The sequence below is a fragment of the Corvus kubaryi genome, unplaced genomic scaffold, assembly GCF_017639235.1.
Source record: "Corvus kubaryi isolate FWS band 111438036 unplaced genomic scaffold, C.kubaryi_AGA036_p1.0 134, whole genome shotgun sequence".
NCBI classification, from domain to species: Eukaryota; Metazoa; Chordata; class Aves; order Passeriformes; family Corvidae; genus Corvus; species Corvus kubaryi.
In genome coordinates, this window is record NW_024580668.1 from 12,587,040 (window position 1) to 12,600,549 (window position 13,510).

Genomic DNA, 13,510 nt, shown 5'->3' on the forward strand with positions numbered 1-13,510 from the left:
CCCGGGGCATGAAGCTCGGCAGATCCTGCCTTGCAGCTGCCGGAAGGGGCTTGGAGTGGCTTCCAGCTGATGCAGCTGATGGTGATTTCCAAGCTAACAGTGACACCTCCTGTTTGCACAAAATCCAGCCCAAAGCCCGGCGTGCAGGCAGAGCAGTGCAGGTGCCATCAGGAGCACACGGGCTGATCACTGCTTACATCATTTATATCCAGAAATCCCAAGTACCCTTCCAGGTGCAAGTGTGGCCCCACAGGGATACAGCCATCCCTGAGCGCGGTGAGGGCTGTGCTGAGCTGGGAGGTGCTGGCAGGGAAAAGCCTGGAAAAGTGGGCATCAGCCAAGGTGCTGGATGCAGACTGCTTCAAAAAGAGCAGTTCTTTGAGTTGTGATTCAGCAGAGAGAGGTAAAAGCTTTGGTATGACAGCATTAAACCTTATAAAACTTAGATGTGAAATTGATTTAAATCTTGGTTTCTCCCCTACGTGCAACTGTAGAATCACAGAATACCCTGAGATGGAAGGGACCCACAAACATCATTGAAGTTCAACTCCTGATCCTGCACAGAACTGACTGGGTGTCAGCCTGATCAATTATTTGCCAGCAAGAATTTAGGATTGACTGTGCCAGGGGTCTCCCAACACCCAGGGGCTCCTGGAGGTGGGTTCTGCCCCACTGTGACCAGTTGAAATTGAGGAGCTGCTCCCTCTGCTGCGAGATTTGTTCCCCATCCCTCCCTTTATCTGGGAATTCCCTTGCACACCTTCCTGACTCCCCACCTGTCCTTGCAGGCATCCAAGATGTCCTTGAAGGTGCAGACGAGCAACATCACGAACAAGAATGACCCCAAGTCCATCAACTCGCGGGTGTTCATCGGCAACCTCAACACGGCGGTGGTGAAGAAGTCGGATGTGGAGACCATCTTCTCCAAGTACGGCCGCGTGGTCGGCTGCTCCGTGCACAAGGGCTACGCCTTCGTCCAGTACTCCAACGAGCGGCACGCGCGCGCCGCCGTGCTGGGCGAGAACGGCCGCATGCTGGCCGGCCAGACCCTGGGTGAGTCCCCTCGCCGGGGTGTCCGGGGCGGGCTGGCTCGGCTGTTCCGTAGGGGATGGGGAAGGGATGGCCAGTGCCCGGTCCAACCGGGATGTTGGGTGCGCAGAGCGGCTCAGAGAGGAGCCGGTGAGGACCGAGTGATGAGGCAGGATGAGCAGGAGGCGTGGCGGGGCACGGAGCTGGAGAGCAGCATTCCAACAGCACCCCCAGGCAGGAGCTGAAGGCTCCCAGCTCCCGTGTGGGATGGGATCAAAAGCCTGTGTGACATCGTGGCCCAAAACCTCAGCTGTGGGCTGTGATTGTAGAAGCCAAACGGCAAAACCACGATTCTGGATCATCCCATGGCCTCGTCCTTGAACTGCTGGGGAAGAACAAGGGTGGGGAAAAGACATTGCCTGGTGTTAAAGACATGGATAGGACAATGGGGAAGGGCTTCCCCTTGCCAGAGGGCAGGGTTAGGTGGGATATTGGGAAGGAATTGTTCCCTGTGAGGGTGGGCAGGCCCTGGCACAGGGCGCCAGAGAAGCTGGGGCTGCCCCATCCCTGGAAGTGTCCAAGGCCGGGCTGGACAGGGCTTGGAGCAGCCTGGGAAGGTGTCCCTGCCCATGGCAGGGGGTGGAACAAGATGATCTTTAAGGTCCCTTCCAACCCAAACCATGCTGTGATTCAGTGATTCCCTTCCAGGACAGGCCTTACCCTCAGCCTGTCAGGAGAGCTGATATCCAGACCAGCTCAGCCTGACTTCAGCCAGCAGATGTGAAATGAGAGAACTCCCCCCCCACTTCTGCACTGCTGTGGGATGAGAACTAACAAGCAAATCCCCCCCAGCTGCACCCTTGCTTTGCAGATTGTTCTGAGGAGTCATATTGTGAGATGTCCTTGTCACCAGCTCCAAGCTGAGAATTGGAACTGGGGACAGGATTTTTAATGAAAAATGGTGATTTCCAAGCCTGCTGCAGGCAGTGGGCACCCAGGAAAGCAATTTGCAGCCCATTCCCACCCTGCTGCTGGCACAGCAGTCCAAGGTAAGAAGTTGTGCTGAGGCTGTGCTGCTTCCTCTGAGGTTTATCTGGATACCAGAAACTTCTGCTCACTTCTCTTGTGCTCCAGAGAGCGGAGCTGCAGACCTGGCAGAGCTCAGTGTGCCAGGAATACTTCCAGCCCAGATGTTGCCCACATGTGCAGTCTGAGATAGGATGGAGAGGGCCTTGGGGAACCCAGGAGCTCCTTGTGATGCTCCAGACAGATACAGGAGACGTGGCCAAGGGACATGGAGCACTTGCTCACTTAGCTGATGAGAGACATGAAAGGTTTGCCATGAGAAAAACCTTCTGTCAGAAAACCTCTGAAACCTCTCATCTCTGCTGGTCTCAAAGGGCTGGAATTCCAAAAGGAGGCGAAAGGGCTGTGTGATAGCTGGGTGTCCTGTCCATGTCCTGGACGAGGTGCAAACTCAGCTGCCTTTCATCTTCCCGCCCTTCATGGGCCAGTCTGAGCACGGGAGAGCTCATCAGGCTTCCCTTTGCTGTTGCTGGCAGGTGTGAGCACTGGGATGCTCCCCTTGCAGGAGAACCAGCAGAGAAGATCTGTGGTTAGACAATCAAGGTGGAAAGTTTTTCTCTGAAAAGAGGAGGGATGGCCAGGTAAGAATGTGGAGAGGGAGGACAGGCTGGGACTGCCAGGGGACACAGCAGACACCCTGCTGAAGGGACTGTCCCTGCAGGTCCTGGCAACCTCTGGAGTGCCTTCTGCAGACACTCCCAGACACCCCAGTCATCGCAGGAGGCACTGGAAACTAGATCCACACCGTCCCCTCACCCTGCCATGGGGACTGGACACAGCACAACCTCTCCATTTCCAGGGAGCAGGTGCCTGGATTTGAGCAGGAGGGATCAGTACTGCCTTGGGGTAGGCAGATGGAGTCAGCGATGCAGAGGAGGGAGCCAGAATGGGAATGAGATGCAAAAATCTGTCCAGGCTGATGTGCATGCTGAGCTCTTGTCTGTCCTTTTTCACTCTCAAGGGAATGCTGTGGGATCACTGCCCATCACCACCATAGCTGAGAGTAAGAATTCCCTGCTGTTGGCACGTGCCAGTGAGGGAGGGCTCCGCAGGGCTCTTTGTAGCAGTGGGGACCAGCAGATGGAGCTAATTGTTGTTCTTCTCACCTCCTGGGTTTCCCGTGCCTCTCCCTTGGAGGGTGTCCCCATCCTGGTGCTCTCCAGTCCGCAGGAGCACTGCGTGGCAGCTGGAGAGATGCACCCTGACAGCAAAAAGGGTTCCCAGCCAGGGGGCTGCAGCTGGGCAGGGGTGTGTTCTGGGCTGCACCAGGGAAGGATGGGCCCCTCTCTCCCCTGCAGTGCCAGCAGCCCTGGTGGCTCTGCAGGCTCAGAAAGGCAACCGTGTGTGAAATGTTCCCGCTGGCTGCAGCTGGCCCTGGACCTGCCCTCCGGCCACGTGCAGCCTCTCAGCATTCAGGCTCAGCACTCCCCTGCAGCTGGGGATGGCAGGATGGAGGGAGGGAGGCAGCAAGGAAGGCGCTGATGGGAAGGTGCCTCCAGAGGAGCGCTCGGTGCGATGGCTGAGCCCCCTCAGCCCCCCCAACACCACGCTGGTTGTACAAGCTCAGGAGGAGGCTGAGCTCCGGCTCCAGCAGGAATGAGGTCTCTTGACAGACAGCCCAAGGAATTGCCCAGCAAGGCACTGGGCAGTGGGAGCAGGTCCGTGCTCCTCCAGAACTGTGTCCTGCGCATGCAGCCTGTGCTGCTCCTGCTCAGCTCATCCCAGCAGTGCTGCAGCCTTCCTGTGCTCCTGAAGGTGATTTTCCTGGTTAATAACTACGTCAGGGTGCTCCTTTGGATCACTTTTTAGGCTCTTTAGTTTGATGGCGTGTGGACCCCCCCATCCACATTTCTCCATAAAGTCCCTTCATGAAGCATAAAAAAATAAAAGTTTTAAATGGTCTGATGTGCTAAAAGCTGGTTGGATGCCCCCTAAGGTGCAGGTAGCAGAGAGCAAGGCATCACTGAAGAAATTCTGCCCTGTGAGGGTGGTGAGGCCCTGGCACAGGGTGCCCAGAGAAGCTGTGGCTGCCCCTGGAACCCTGGAAGTGCCCAAGGCCAGGCTGGATGGGGCTTGGAGCAGCCTGGGACAGTGGAAGGTGTCCCATAGCAGAGGGGTGGAACTGGATGGTCTTTCAGGGAAGATCTCTTCCAGCCCAAACCATTCTGGGATCTTTTTCTCCCACCACATCTCTGGTCCATCCCAATGCTCCCGTGGGGCACCGGTGTCATGGAGCTGCAGCATGTACCCATGGGTGGGACACTCCCAGCCCCTGGTTCTCTGGGGGGAACCAGTTCCCTCAGGGCAGGTCAACACAGACCGCTGAGGACCAAGACATTCAGTAGGTGACCCACATGTGCTGAAGAGTCTCCTGAACCCACCCAGCCTTTTCCAGAAACACAGATGTGGTTCCTCCGAGCTCCTGGCTGTCACCTGCCTCACACCAGCTGATGAAGAGGATTCTTGCCAACCCCATGGACTCAGCAGCTGGTCTTTGACTCCCTCACCTTCCACTACTTTGATTTTTGAAATACGAGGGGTTCTTTTACATGAATGCTCCTTTCTCTTTATTCCTGCCGTGTCTGAGGGCCCTGGTTTCATGGTGGACTTGGTCCACATGCGGAAATCCTGTCTTGCCGAGATCTGACATGCCCAGAGGTCTGACATCTCTTTAGATACACAGGACCAGAAGAACCAACAGGGTTTAGGGCTGATTGGAGAAGCCAGCAGGGCATTTGCTCTGTCCTGGGCTCAGAACAGAGCAGTTGCTCACCTCTCTGAGCTCTGGCTCCACACCCCATGTTGGATTGCCGGGCTCTCGGCAGCTCCATGAAATTGGCTGTGTCACTTTATTCTCACATCAAAAGCACATTTGGCACCAAGGCCAAGGAGCAAAATTTCCTCAGGGGATTAGAGGAGCTTGTTCTCCCCTCCCCTGGCAGAAGATGCTCCTCCAAGAGCAGCTGCAGGCACAGGCACCCCGTGCAGAGTTTAACGCAGCCAAATCCATAGCAGTGCCTGGCTGGCTCATGCCAAGCATTCCTCGTTATTCCCAAAGGATCAAGGGGTGGATTGTCAGCAGCCAGCAGCGTGCAGCAGGTTTGGATTTTGCCTTGTCACACCAAGTTCTCCTGAGAAAGCTGTCCTGAGTTTGTGTGTGTGGATTGGAGCACGGTGCTTGACTGCCAGCTGAATGGTGAGTGGCTCTGGAAAGGAAAAGGAAGAGGTTTGCCAACACGATGTATTTGCCTTCCTGTGGAGCCCCAGCAGGCCCCAGATGTGCCAGAAGCAGGTGGGAATGGGTGGGGGTGTGGGAGAGCTCGTTTCTCTCTGGCAGGCTTGTGTGCATCTGCCCCAGCTCCGTGCCCAGGTACAGGTGAAGGTGACAAGGGACATGCTGTGTCACAGCTGCGTGTCCCTTCCTTGCAGACATCAACATGGCCGGGGAGCCCAAACCCAACAGACCCAAAGGGCTGAAGAGAGCAGCCTCTGCCTTGTACAGGTAGGTGTTCACCTGGGTGTGAGGTCTGGGCTGCTGTTTTTGCCTTCCAGCACCCCCTGACCACTGCCCTGAGCTCCCTGCCCCCAGCAGCCTGGACACTGCACATCCAGAGCTTCTCCCAGGGGCTCCTTTCCTTGGCAGTGCCCTTCAGGCAGTGGCAGCCCCAAGGTTGGCCCAGTGCCTGTGGTGGTGTGGGAGATTTCCTGGGCATGGTCCCACCTGTGCAGGTGCTGGACCTGGAGAGGGCTGGAGAAGGGTGAGCAGTACCCTGTGCTTTAACCACACCGGAGGAGGGGGAGCAAGAGGAGAACCCCCCTCCAGCCAGGCAGCAGGAGTGGGCACAGAGGGGCTGGGTGTGGGGGAAAAACAGGGAACAGGGATAATTCAGGGAAAGAGAAGACTGACTGTCAAAGGGAGAGGAGAAGGGAAGAAAGTGGGAAACCCTGGGGGTGACAAATGGAGGTGAAGCAAGGAAGAGGCCGGGGGAAGTCCCAAGGGAGCCTGTTCTGAGGAGCAGCAATGAGGGATCAAGGGAACAGGAGGGACAGGAGGGACATGGAGAGGTGTGTGGCACATGGAGTGTGTTACAGATGTCAGTGAGCCCTCAGCTCAAGAGAATTTATCATGATTTCCACAAGAGGTGAAGATTTTCATTTAAGCCCCATACTCTGGAGTCAGGGGAATGTGGGAGAAACTCATTAAGTTCTTGCTTGTGGTTGAAAAGGTATTTCAGGAGTGACCTGCAGGTTCAGGAACCCAAAACCAAATAACAAGGTCCCCAAATGTGTTTTATTTATAAATTGTCACAATTTTGATGCCAGTCTCATGCTGAATCACGAGTTGGAAGGTGTGAGGTTGGGAGGAAAAGACTAAAATCAGTATTGGGGTTATAGGTGGGTGTAGCAAAAGGGGAAATCATGGGAGAACTGGAGACTTTTCCACAAAAAGAAGAAATAAGTGCAAGGGGTGAAGAGAACCCTGTGATTCAGACTCAGCCGTGTGGTCCTGCACCAGTGTGCTGTGGAATGGCAAATCCTGGTTGGAAAGTGCAGCTCTGGCACATCCAGACCCCCCAGAGCCCCAGCAGCCTCCCACCACCCACAGGGCATCTCTGGGTTCCTTCCAGGAGCCTCTCAGCTGAGCTCCCTCTGTGCAGCTTTCAGGCACATTTCTCCCATCCTGGGACCCTTTGGCCCTTCACAGGACGTGGCTCTCTGGATTCCCAGGGGATGACACTTGAGGGGAAGGAGATGGGAGTAGAGATGATGCAACTCCTGCTGTTCAGCTGCACGTGGAGTGCTCACATGGGGCCGGGGCCATAAGGCACACCAGCTCCTTCCATACATCTTGCACTAACGAGCTTTTCATTTACTGCTCACCCGTGCCTGGAGCATTAATCCCTTCCTCTGGAATGACCAATGTTTCAGACTTCCAGCCTGCTGAGAGAGATGTTTGCTCCCTCCCACAAATATGGGTATGCTAAAATATGGGCCAGAGAACTGCACTGCTCCGAGCTCCAGCAATGTTTCATCCCAGACTGGCTGTCAGATTAAAACTTTGCCATCTGGGCTGGCAGAACTTACGATATCTCCTGGAAAACGGGGAATCCAGGTTTGCAGTGAGCTGTGCTTACAGCTTCCCGAACCACCGTCAATTTTTCTAAACGTTAGACTTCAAAAATCAGAGCACTGTAATTTATAGAGGCGCTGTTACACACAGCAGAGGATTTTTCTAAAGGCTGGGTTTTGCTTTGCCTCACTCCAAGTCCGCATGGGAGGGTCGAGGGGAAGGCAAGGCAAGGGAAGTTCCATTTTGAACACAGAGGAAGCAACAGTCGTGACATTTTTAGCTGTCCACCAGCCCGAGGGGGGGTCCAGGTGTTCAGTAGAAATCCTTGGGGATGTAACCTCCCATCCAGCTCTACCCAGGCTCATGCCACTGTCAGTTTTCTCAGGTGTCTCCACACGAGGCACCTTCAGTTCTTACAAAGCCTCGCTGCCCTCACTGCTCTCCTCCACACCTGGATCTCTGGACCTTCCTCCCTCCCTCTGGCACTTCCCAGAGCATCCCTTTGCACAGGGAAGGCTCCTGGATGCTCCTGCCCGGCATCCCGGCCACCGCCACAAGCGTGGCCATCCTGCCCGTGGGGCTGGCTGGGAAATGAGGTGCTGTGACCATGTCCCCAGGCCGGCACTCACTGTCTCTCCAAATCTGCCTTCTGGCAGCACTTTTTTTTTTCTCCTGCACAGCAAATGTCAGGACAGGATTTCCTGGGGCATTTGGGGCCATGTTCAGGTTGGTGCCAGCGATCCCACCTTGCTGTCAGCTGGCTGGGAAGGGAAGGTGGCTCTGCCAGGGCCCCTCTGGGCTTCTGGAGGGACAAATCTCTGCCCTGCCCTGCAGTGCTGGGGCTAAAGCTGCTCCATGGCCAAAAGGACAGAGAGGACAACCTGAGCAAGAGCTGCTGGTGTCTGCAGCTCAGTGGCCCCAGGAGGGGTCTCTGAAATGGTGACAGGGACAAAGCACTGCTGACTGACTGTCACAGCTAGTGAACACCGGCATCCATCCCGTTCCACCCCAAGCTGGTGTCAGCCCATCCCTGAACACCCCTCCCAGGCCCTGGTGCTGGAGCAGTGACATCCCAGTGCCAAATCCACATGGACAGGGCTGAGAGCAGCTCTGGGGCAGAGGGGGAAGTGAGCAATGATGTCCCAGCCTACAGCAGCCCCAGCACTTTGGGAATGCCGGGCTTCATCCCACATTCCTCTATTTCCCACTGCCTTGGCTATTTGCAGGAGGAAGGAGTCTCACAGAGCTCCACCAGATCACTGTTTGATCAATGCCACATTTTCCAAGCAGCTTTCCAGCAGGTATTCCTTTGCCTGCTGCAGTAATGCCATGGCAGCAGGGTGGGAGCTGAGCTCAACATGGCACTCGTGATTAGCAGTATCAGGCAGTAATTAAAGCACAGGTGCTCAAATGCACATTTGCTGTTCAGGTACAGGCTCAGAAGTGGCCCCACAAATGTGATGGAGAGGCAGCACATGCAAACAATCCCCCTTCAGTTAAGAACAGCTGCATTTTGAACCTGAGTCAGTATAAATGTTGTTTGATTGCTAAAGGCAAACAAAGCCAAGGCAGTGAATGCAGCAGGAGGTGTTCCTTGAGGCCTTCCTGCTTTCCAGCCTTTGCCTCTGCTTGTCCCTTATTTTGAAAGGGTGCAGTGTCACCGGCCGATAGAAAAATGGCAAAAATTATTCCTGTACACAAAGACAGACCTGCCAGGTCGCTGAGAAACAACCCCTTAGTCTCAGGATGCTTTATCCTACATGCAGTGAAATTTTCAGGATAAATCACCCATGCTAAGGCACTCCCTTTTACCAGCTGTTTTCCTGGATTCATCTGGGAAGACCTGCCCTGTGCTCATAGCCCGATTCCAGGGATGCTGCTAAAACCATCCAGCCACTGCCTCCCTGGGATCACCTGCTAAGCCACGAGTGACTGGTGTGTCACAGCAGGGTCACACAGCCCCAGACTGCCCCAAACCCCTCATTCCAGCCCCCTGCCTTCCCTGAGGGCTGTCCCATGGTCAGGAATCAAAGCAGCACTGCAGAGGCTGGGGTTCGTGTTTTGGGAAGTCAGGACCAGCTCCCTGGGATAATTATGCCCCTAATTCCTTTTGAAAGGATGGAAGTATCTCCAATCCCACAAGGATTCAGGGCCAGGGCAGGAGAACCCCTACCCTCGGGCTTTGCACCCACAGATGCTCTGGGGCCCCTGCCCTGCAGTCCAGGCAGGGTGTGACCCCCCCACTGCCTCTGGGAATACCCTGCAGAACTGCCAGGAGCAATTCCCACCAGGAAAACCCAGGGCTGCCCAGCTTTGCTCCCACATTCCCCATGGAAATAGGGAATAACACAGTGTCATAACATTGCCAGGGTTCATTGGCCACTTCATCCAGCAGATTGACTGCTCTGGGAAGAGGCTTGGGGCTTCACATGAGCTTTTGGGCCTCTCTGTCTTTGGATCTACAGATATTGGAGGCTGAGCTTCCTCCTGTTGGTGCTGGAGCCAAGCCCAGGAGCAGGGCAGAGGTGCCCAAATGCCTCAGGGCAGGGGCAGTGCTGGAGATGGAGGTGCCCAGGCCATCCAGGGCTCCATTCCTTGTTTGCAGGTGCCAGGCTTTGCCCAGGGCAGTGCTGTGTGCTGGGACTGAGGCTGCAGCTCCTCTCCATCCCCATGTGTCCATGGAGCTGCCCATGTGTGATCCCACAGCTCTGCCAGGGAGCAAAGGCTTGGAGGAAAAGCTGGCTCAGACCAGGAGTGTGAAATGGGGTCAGGTAAAAGGAATTTGGGCATCTCAAAATTTTGCCAAACACTCCCAAGCTTTGTGTTGTTTATGAACAAATCCTGCCAAGCTGCCTCGTGGTCTCCAAGCCACGGGGAGCTTCCAGCAAGAGCAACACCCCATGGAGGGTGTGGATAAAGGCACTGCTTCATCCCACTTGGAGCCCTGGAGCTGCAGGGAGATGCCACTGTCTCCTCTTGCCTGGGACTGGGGAGAACATTGTCTCTGCTGGAGAGAGAGCCAGAAGCACTTCACCAGAGCCTGTCAGGATTGAAAATATTACAAAATCACAGCAATTTCATTTGAGTTGCATCTAAGGAGAGGGAGAAAATTGAAGAGGGAGAGTCTGACAGTGTAGAAGCATCCTTCTTCAATTTTTCTTTCAAATGGCTTCCTGTTTTGATGGTATTTTGTATTTATTGGATTCAAACAGACCTGGAGTCAAACATCCTCGGTGATCAAAATAAATTGGCAGGCTGAGGGGAGCTATTTTCTTGGAGAATTTTTGTATCTCCAGGTTTCACCCCAGGTGAAATCAAGTTACCAATCATGAAAAGCTCCATGGAAGTGCCTCGTTCCCTGCTGTCCATCCCCTCAGCCCCACACACAGCTGGGCTCATTCCAGCAGCAGCTGCCCTGCGAGGAAGTGCCTTTCCCTTTCAATCCAGAAGAGGGAATAAGTAAACACAGATCATGCAGTGGTTGGGACAGAGGCTGTGGGATATTCCTGTGTCCTCTGAGCCCAGCAGGAATGTTGGCTACAACTCAGGTCTGAAGGGGAGGGCACCTGAAAAGAATCTGGAATTCATCGGTCAAAAATGGCTATTTTCCACCAAGCAGTGGAATCTGGAAGGGTTGTGGTGATAACACCTCCACAGCCACATCTCCCCACCAGTGCTCTTTCCTCAGGAGTGCAACCCTGCTCTCCCCATCCCACCCTCAGCCAGCTGGGAATGCCGCAGGCAGCAGCTGCTCAGAGATAAAGCCCAGCTTTATGGAATATCTCCTCACTGAAGTCCCCATGGCAGGGCACTACTGGGGCAGGAGGTGCATGAGCACCCTGGCACCAACTCTTTGGCCCCAAAGCAGCTCTGGTGTATCCAGCCACCCTCAGGTTCCCCCAGGGCACAGGCTGGGTCTCCACATGCTGCCACAGGCATTTGGGGAACCCAAGGAGTGTGGAAAAAACACATTTAGGAAGCCAACCAGTTACTGAAACTTAACACTGGCTGGGACCTCAATGCCAGCATAGGCAGGAGAGACTTCCTGCTCCAAACCACACCCCACCAGCCATCCCAGCCAGCCTCACATTGTTCTTGTCGCTTCTGTCAAAGATGCAGGGCACCAAATTTACTCTCAACTACACACTTGGGTGGTCATCCTTCCCTCTCCCCTGTTCCTCCTGGCTGAGCCCGTCCCTCTCCCTGCATCAATCTATCATTCTTCCCATTCTTTTCAGGCAGTTCAGGAGGCAGGACAGACTTTGCTTTCTGGGGCTGCACTAATTGTCTTTGTTCAGAGCAGAGAGAAGAGACCACCAGCATCACCTCTGTCTTAGCCAGTGTGAACTGAGCCTCAGCACACCAGGGAAGGGTGCTGTGTTCAGCTGGGGCAACTGGTACCAATGTGTGGGGTCAGACCCCCTGGTTTTTGCTGCCTTGTGAAAAAACAGCTGCAGCAAGGGGGGAATGTGTGTTACTGGGTCTCCAGGGAGTGGGGAATGCTCCTACTTTAGGTTAAAATGCAGCTCAAGCTTAAGAGAACAGGACGTGGGCATTGCCCGGCTGGGGGGAGAGAGGTTTAAATTAATAAATATCCCCATAAATATGCCCTTTGTCCCGACTTTCCTCCACACACATCTTGCTCCTCCTTGAGATAACCAGGCTAACACCCCGCTGCCAACATCAACCTCTCCAGTGCCTTCAGCCCCCCAAATCTTCCTCCTGGGCTCAGCCCATCTCCCTGCAGCCAGGACTGTCCATGTCCTGCTGAATGAGAGTCCCTTATGAAGGGGGATCAACCTATTTACCCTTGGTGGCCCTGGGGGCACTCAGCAGCCCGTGAGGGGGCAATAATAATGAGTTACCAGCACTAATTAACCCATGATGCCCTGATGTCTCTGCAGTGGCTACGACTTCGATTATGACTACTACAGAGACGACTTCTACGACAGGTCAGGCGTCAGCCAGAGGGGCTTTGTGGGGCAGGGGAGGGAGGGATTGGGGTGCATGGGGCCCAGCCCAGCCTGTGGGGTGGGATCCGATGGCCGCGATCAGCGGGAACGCTGCGGGGGCTGGGGCTGGGGCACCCCACGGCAGGGCTGCCACGTCCTTCCTCTGCCTCCCCCTCAGGATCTTCGAGTACCGGGGCCGGGTGTCGCCGGTGCCGCGGGTGGTGCCGGTGAAGCGGCCGCGGGTCACCATCCCCCTGGTGCGGCGCGTCAAGGCCACGCTCCCGGTCAAGCTCTTCGCCAGGTCGGCCGCCATCGCCAACAGCTCGGCCAAGCTCAAGTGTGAGTGTGTGCCCGGGCTGGGGACACGCGTGGGGCCTCCCAAAAAACCCCTCAGAAAGCCCCGAACGCCTGGAAAGAGCAGCCCGGCTGCGGGGGGTGCGGCTGGGGAAGTGCAGGTGCAGCCTGAGCGCGCCAAAGGCCGGCCTCGGCCTCCACAGCCTGCCTGAAACAGCGCCCACAGGCTTTTTTGGGAGCAGCCCCCCAGCTTCCCTGCCAGTTTCCCAGCGAGCTGCCAGCCCGGGGTTCCTCCGTGGTTTTTCTGTCTGCTCAGGAAGTGCCCTGGGGCAGGCGCGGGGTGGGGCTGCTCCGCGGGTGCTCTGCAGGGCACTGAGTGCCTTCCTTTCCTTCCTTTCCTTCCTTCCTCCCTCCAAGTGAAGAGCAGTGAGCTGCAGACAATCAAAACTGAGCTGACACAGATCAAATCCAACATTGATGCTCTCCTGGGCCGGCTGGAGCAGATTGCTGAGGAACAGAAGCTGTCTGCAGGTCAGTGGGGTGCAAGGATGCCTCAGGGCTGGCCTTGGCATCACAACTCCCTCCAGGCTTTGACAGGGAAATGTCAACCCCCAGGTTCCAGGGTAGAATCACAGGCCAAAATTACACACCAGAATTCCTGAAGTTAATGGAGTTGGGGTTTAAAATGATGAGATTTTTTTTCCTTTGTCATATCGTTTGTATTTTTTTTCAGTTTGCTTTTTTGTTCTACTATTCTGTTTTACTCTGTCATATCCTATTGTATTGTATCCTATCCTATCCTGTCCTATCTTATTCTCCCTTTCCTTTCCTTTCCTTTCCTTTCCTTTCCTTTCCTTTCCTTCCCATTCCCATTCCCATTCCTTTCCTATCCTATCCCTATTTTATCCTATCCCTATTTTATCCTATCCTATCCAAGTTCTATTTTAGTCTGTTCTCCTCTCTTCCATCCTATCCTACCCCTATCCTGTCCTATCCTACCCCTATCCTGTCCTATCCTGTCCTATCCTACCCCTATCCTATCCCTATCCCAATCCTTATCCCCATCCCTATCCTATCC

General features: G+C 55.0%; 1 protein-coding gene across 4 annotated transcripts in view; it reads left to right on the forward strand.

Annotated features, from left to right (window-relative positions):
• Window positions 1-13,510, forward strand: part of RALY (RALY heterogeneous nuclear ribonucleoprotein) — a 117,698-nt gene that overhangs the window by 97,888 nt on the left and 6,300 nt on the right. For all 4 annotated transcript variants that reach the window (XM_042050904.1, XM_042050895.1, XM_042050913.1 and 1 more), the window contains 5 exons: window positions 789-1,053; window positions 5,545-5,617; window positions 12,091-12,138; window positions 12,317-12,477; window positions 12,850-12,963. In XM_042050904.1, the coding sequence (XP_041906838.1) occupies window positions 798-1,053; window positions 5,545-5,617; window positions 12,091-12,138; window positions 12,317-12,477; window positions 12,850-12,963 (652 nt within the window). In that variant the 5' untranslated portion in view covers window positions 789-797. The remainder of the gene's footprint in view (window positions 1-788; window positions 1,054-5,544; window positions 5,618-12,090; window positions 12,139-12,316; window positions 12,478-12,849; window positions 12,964-13,510) is intronic.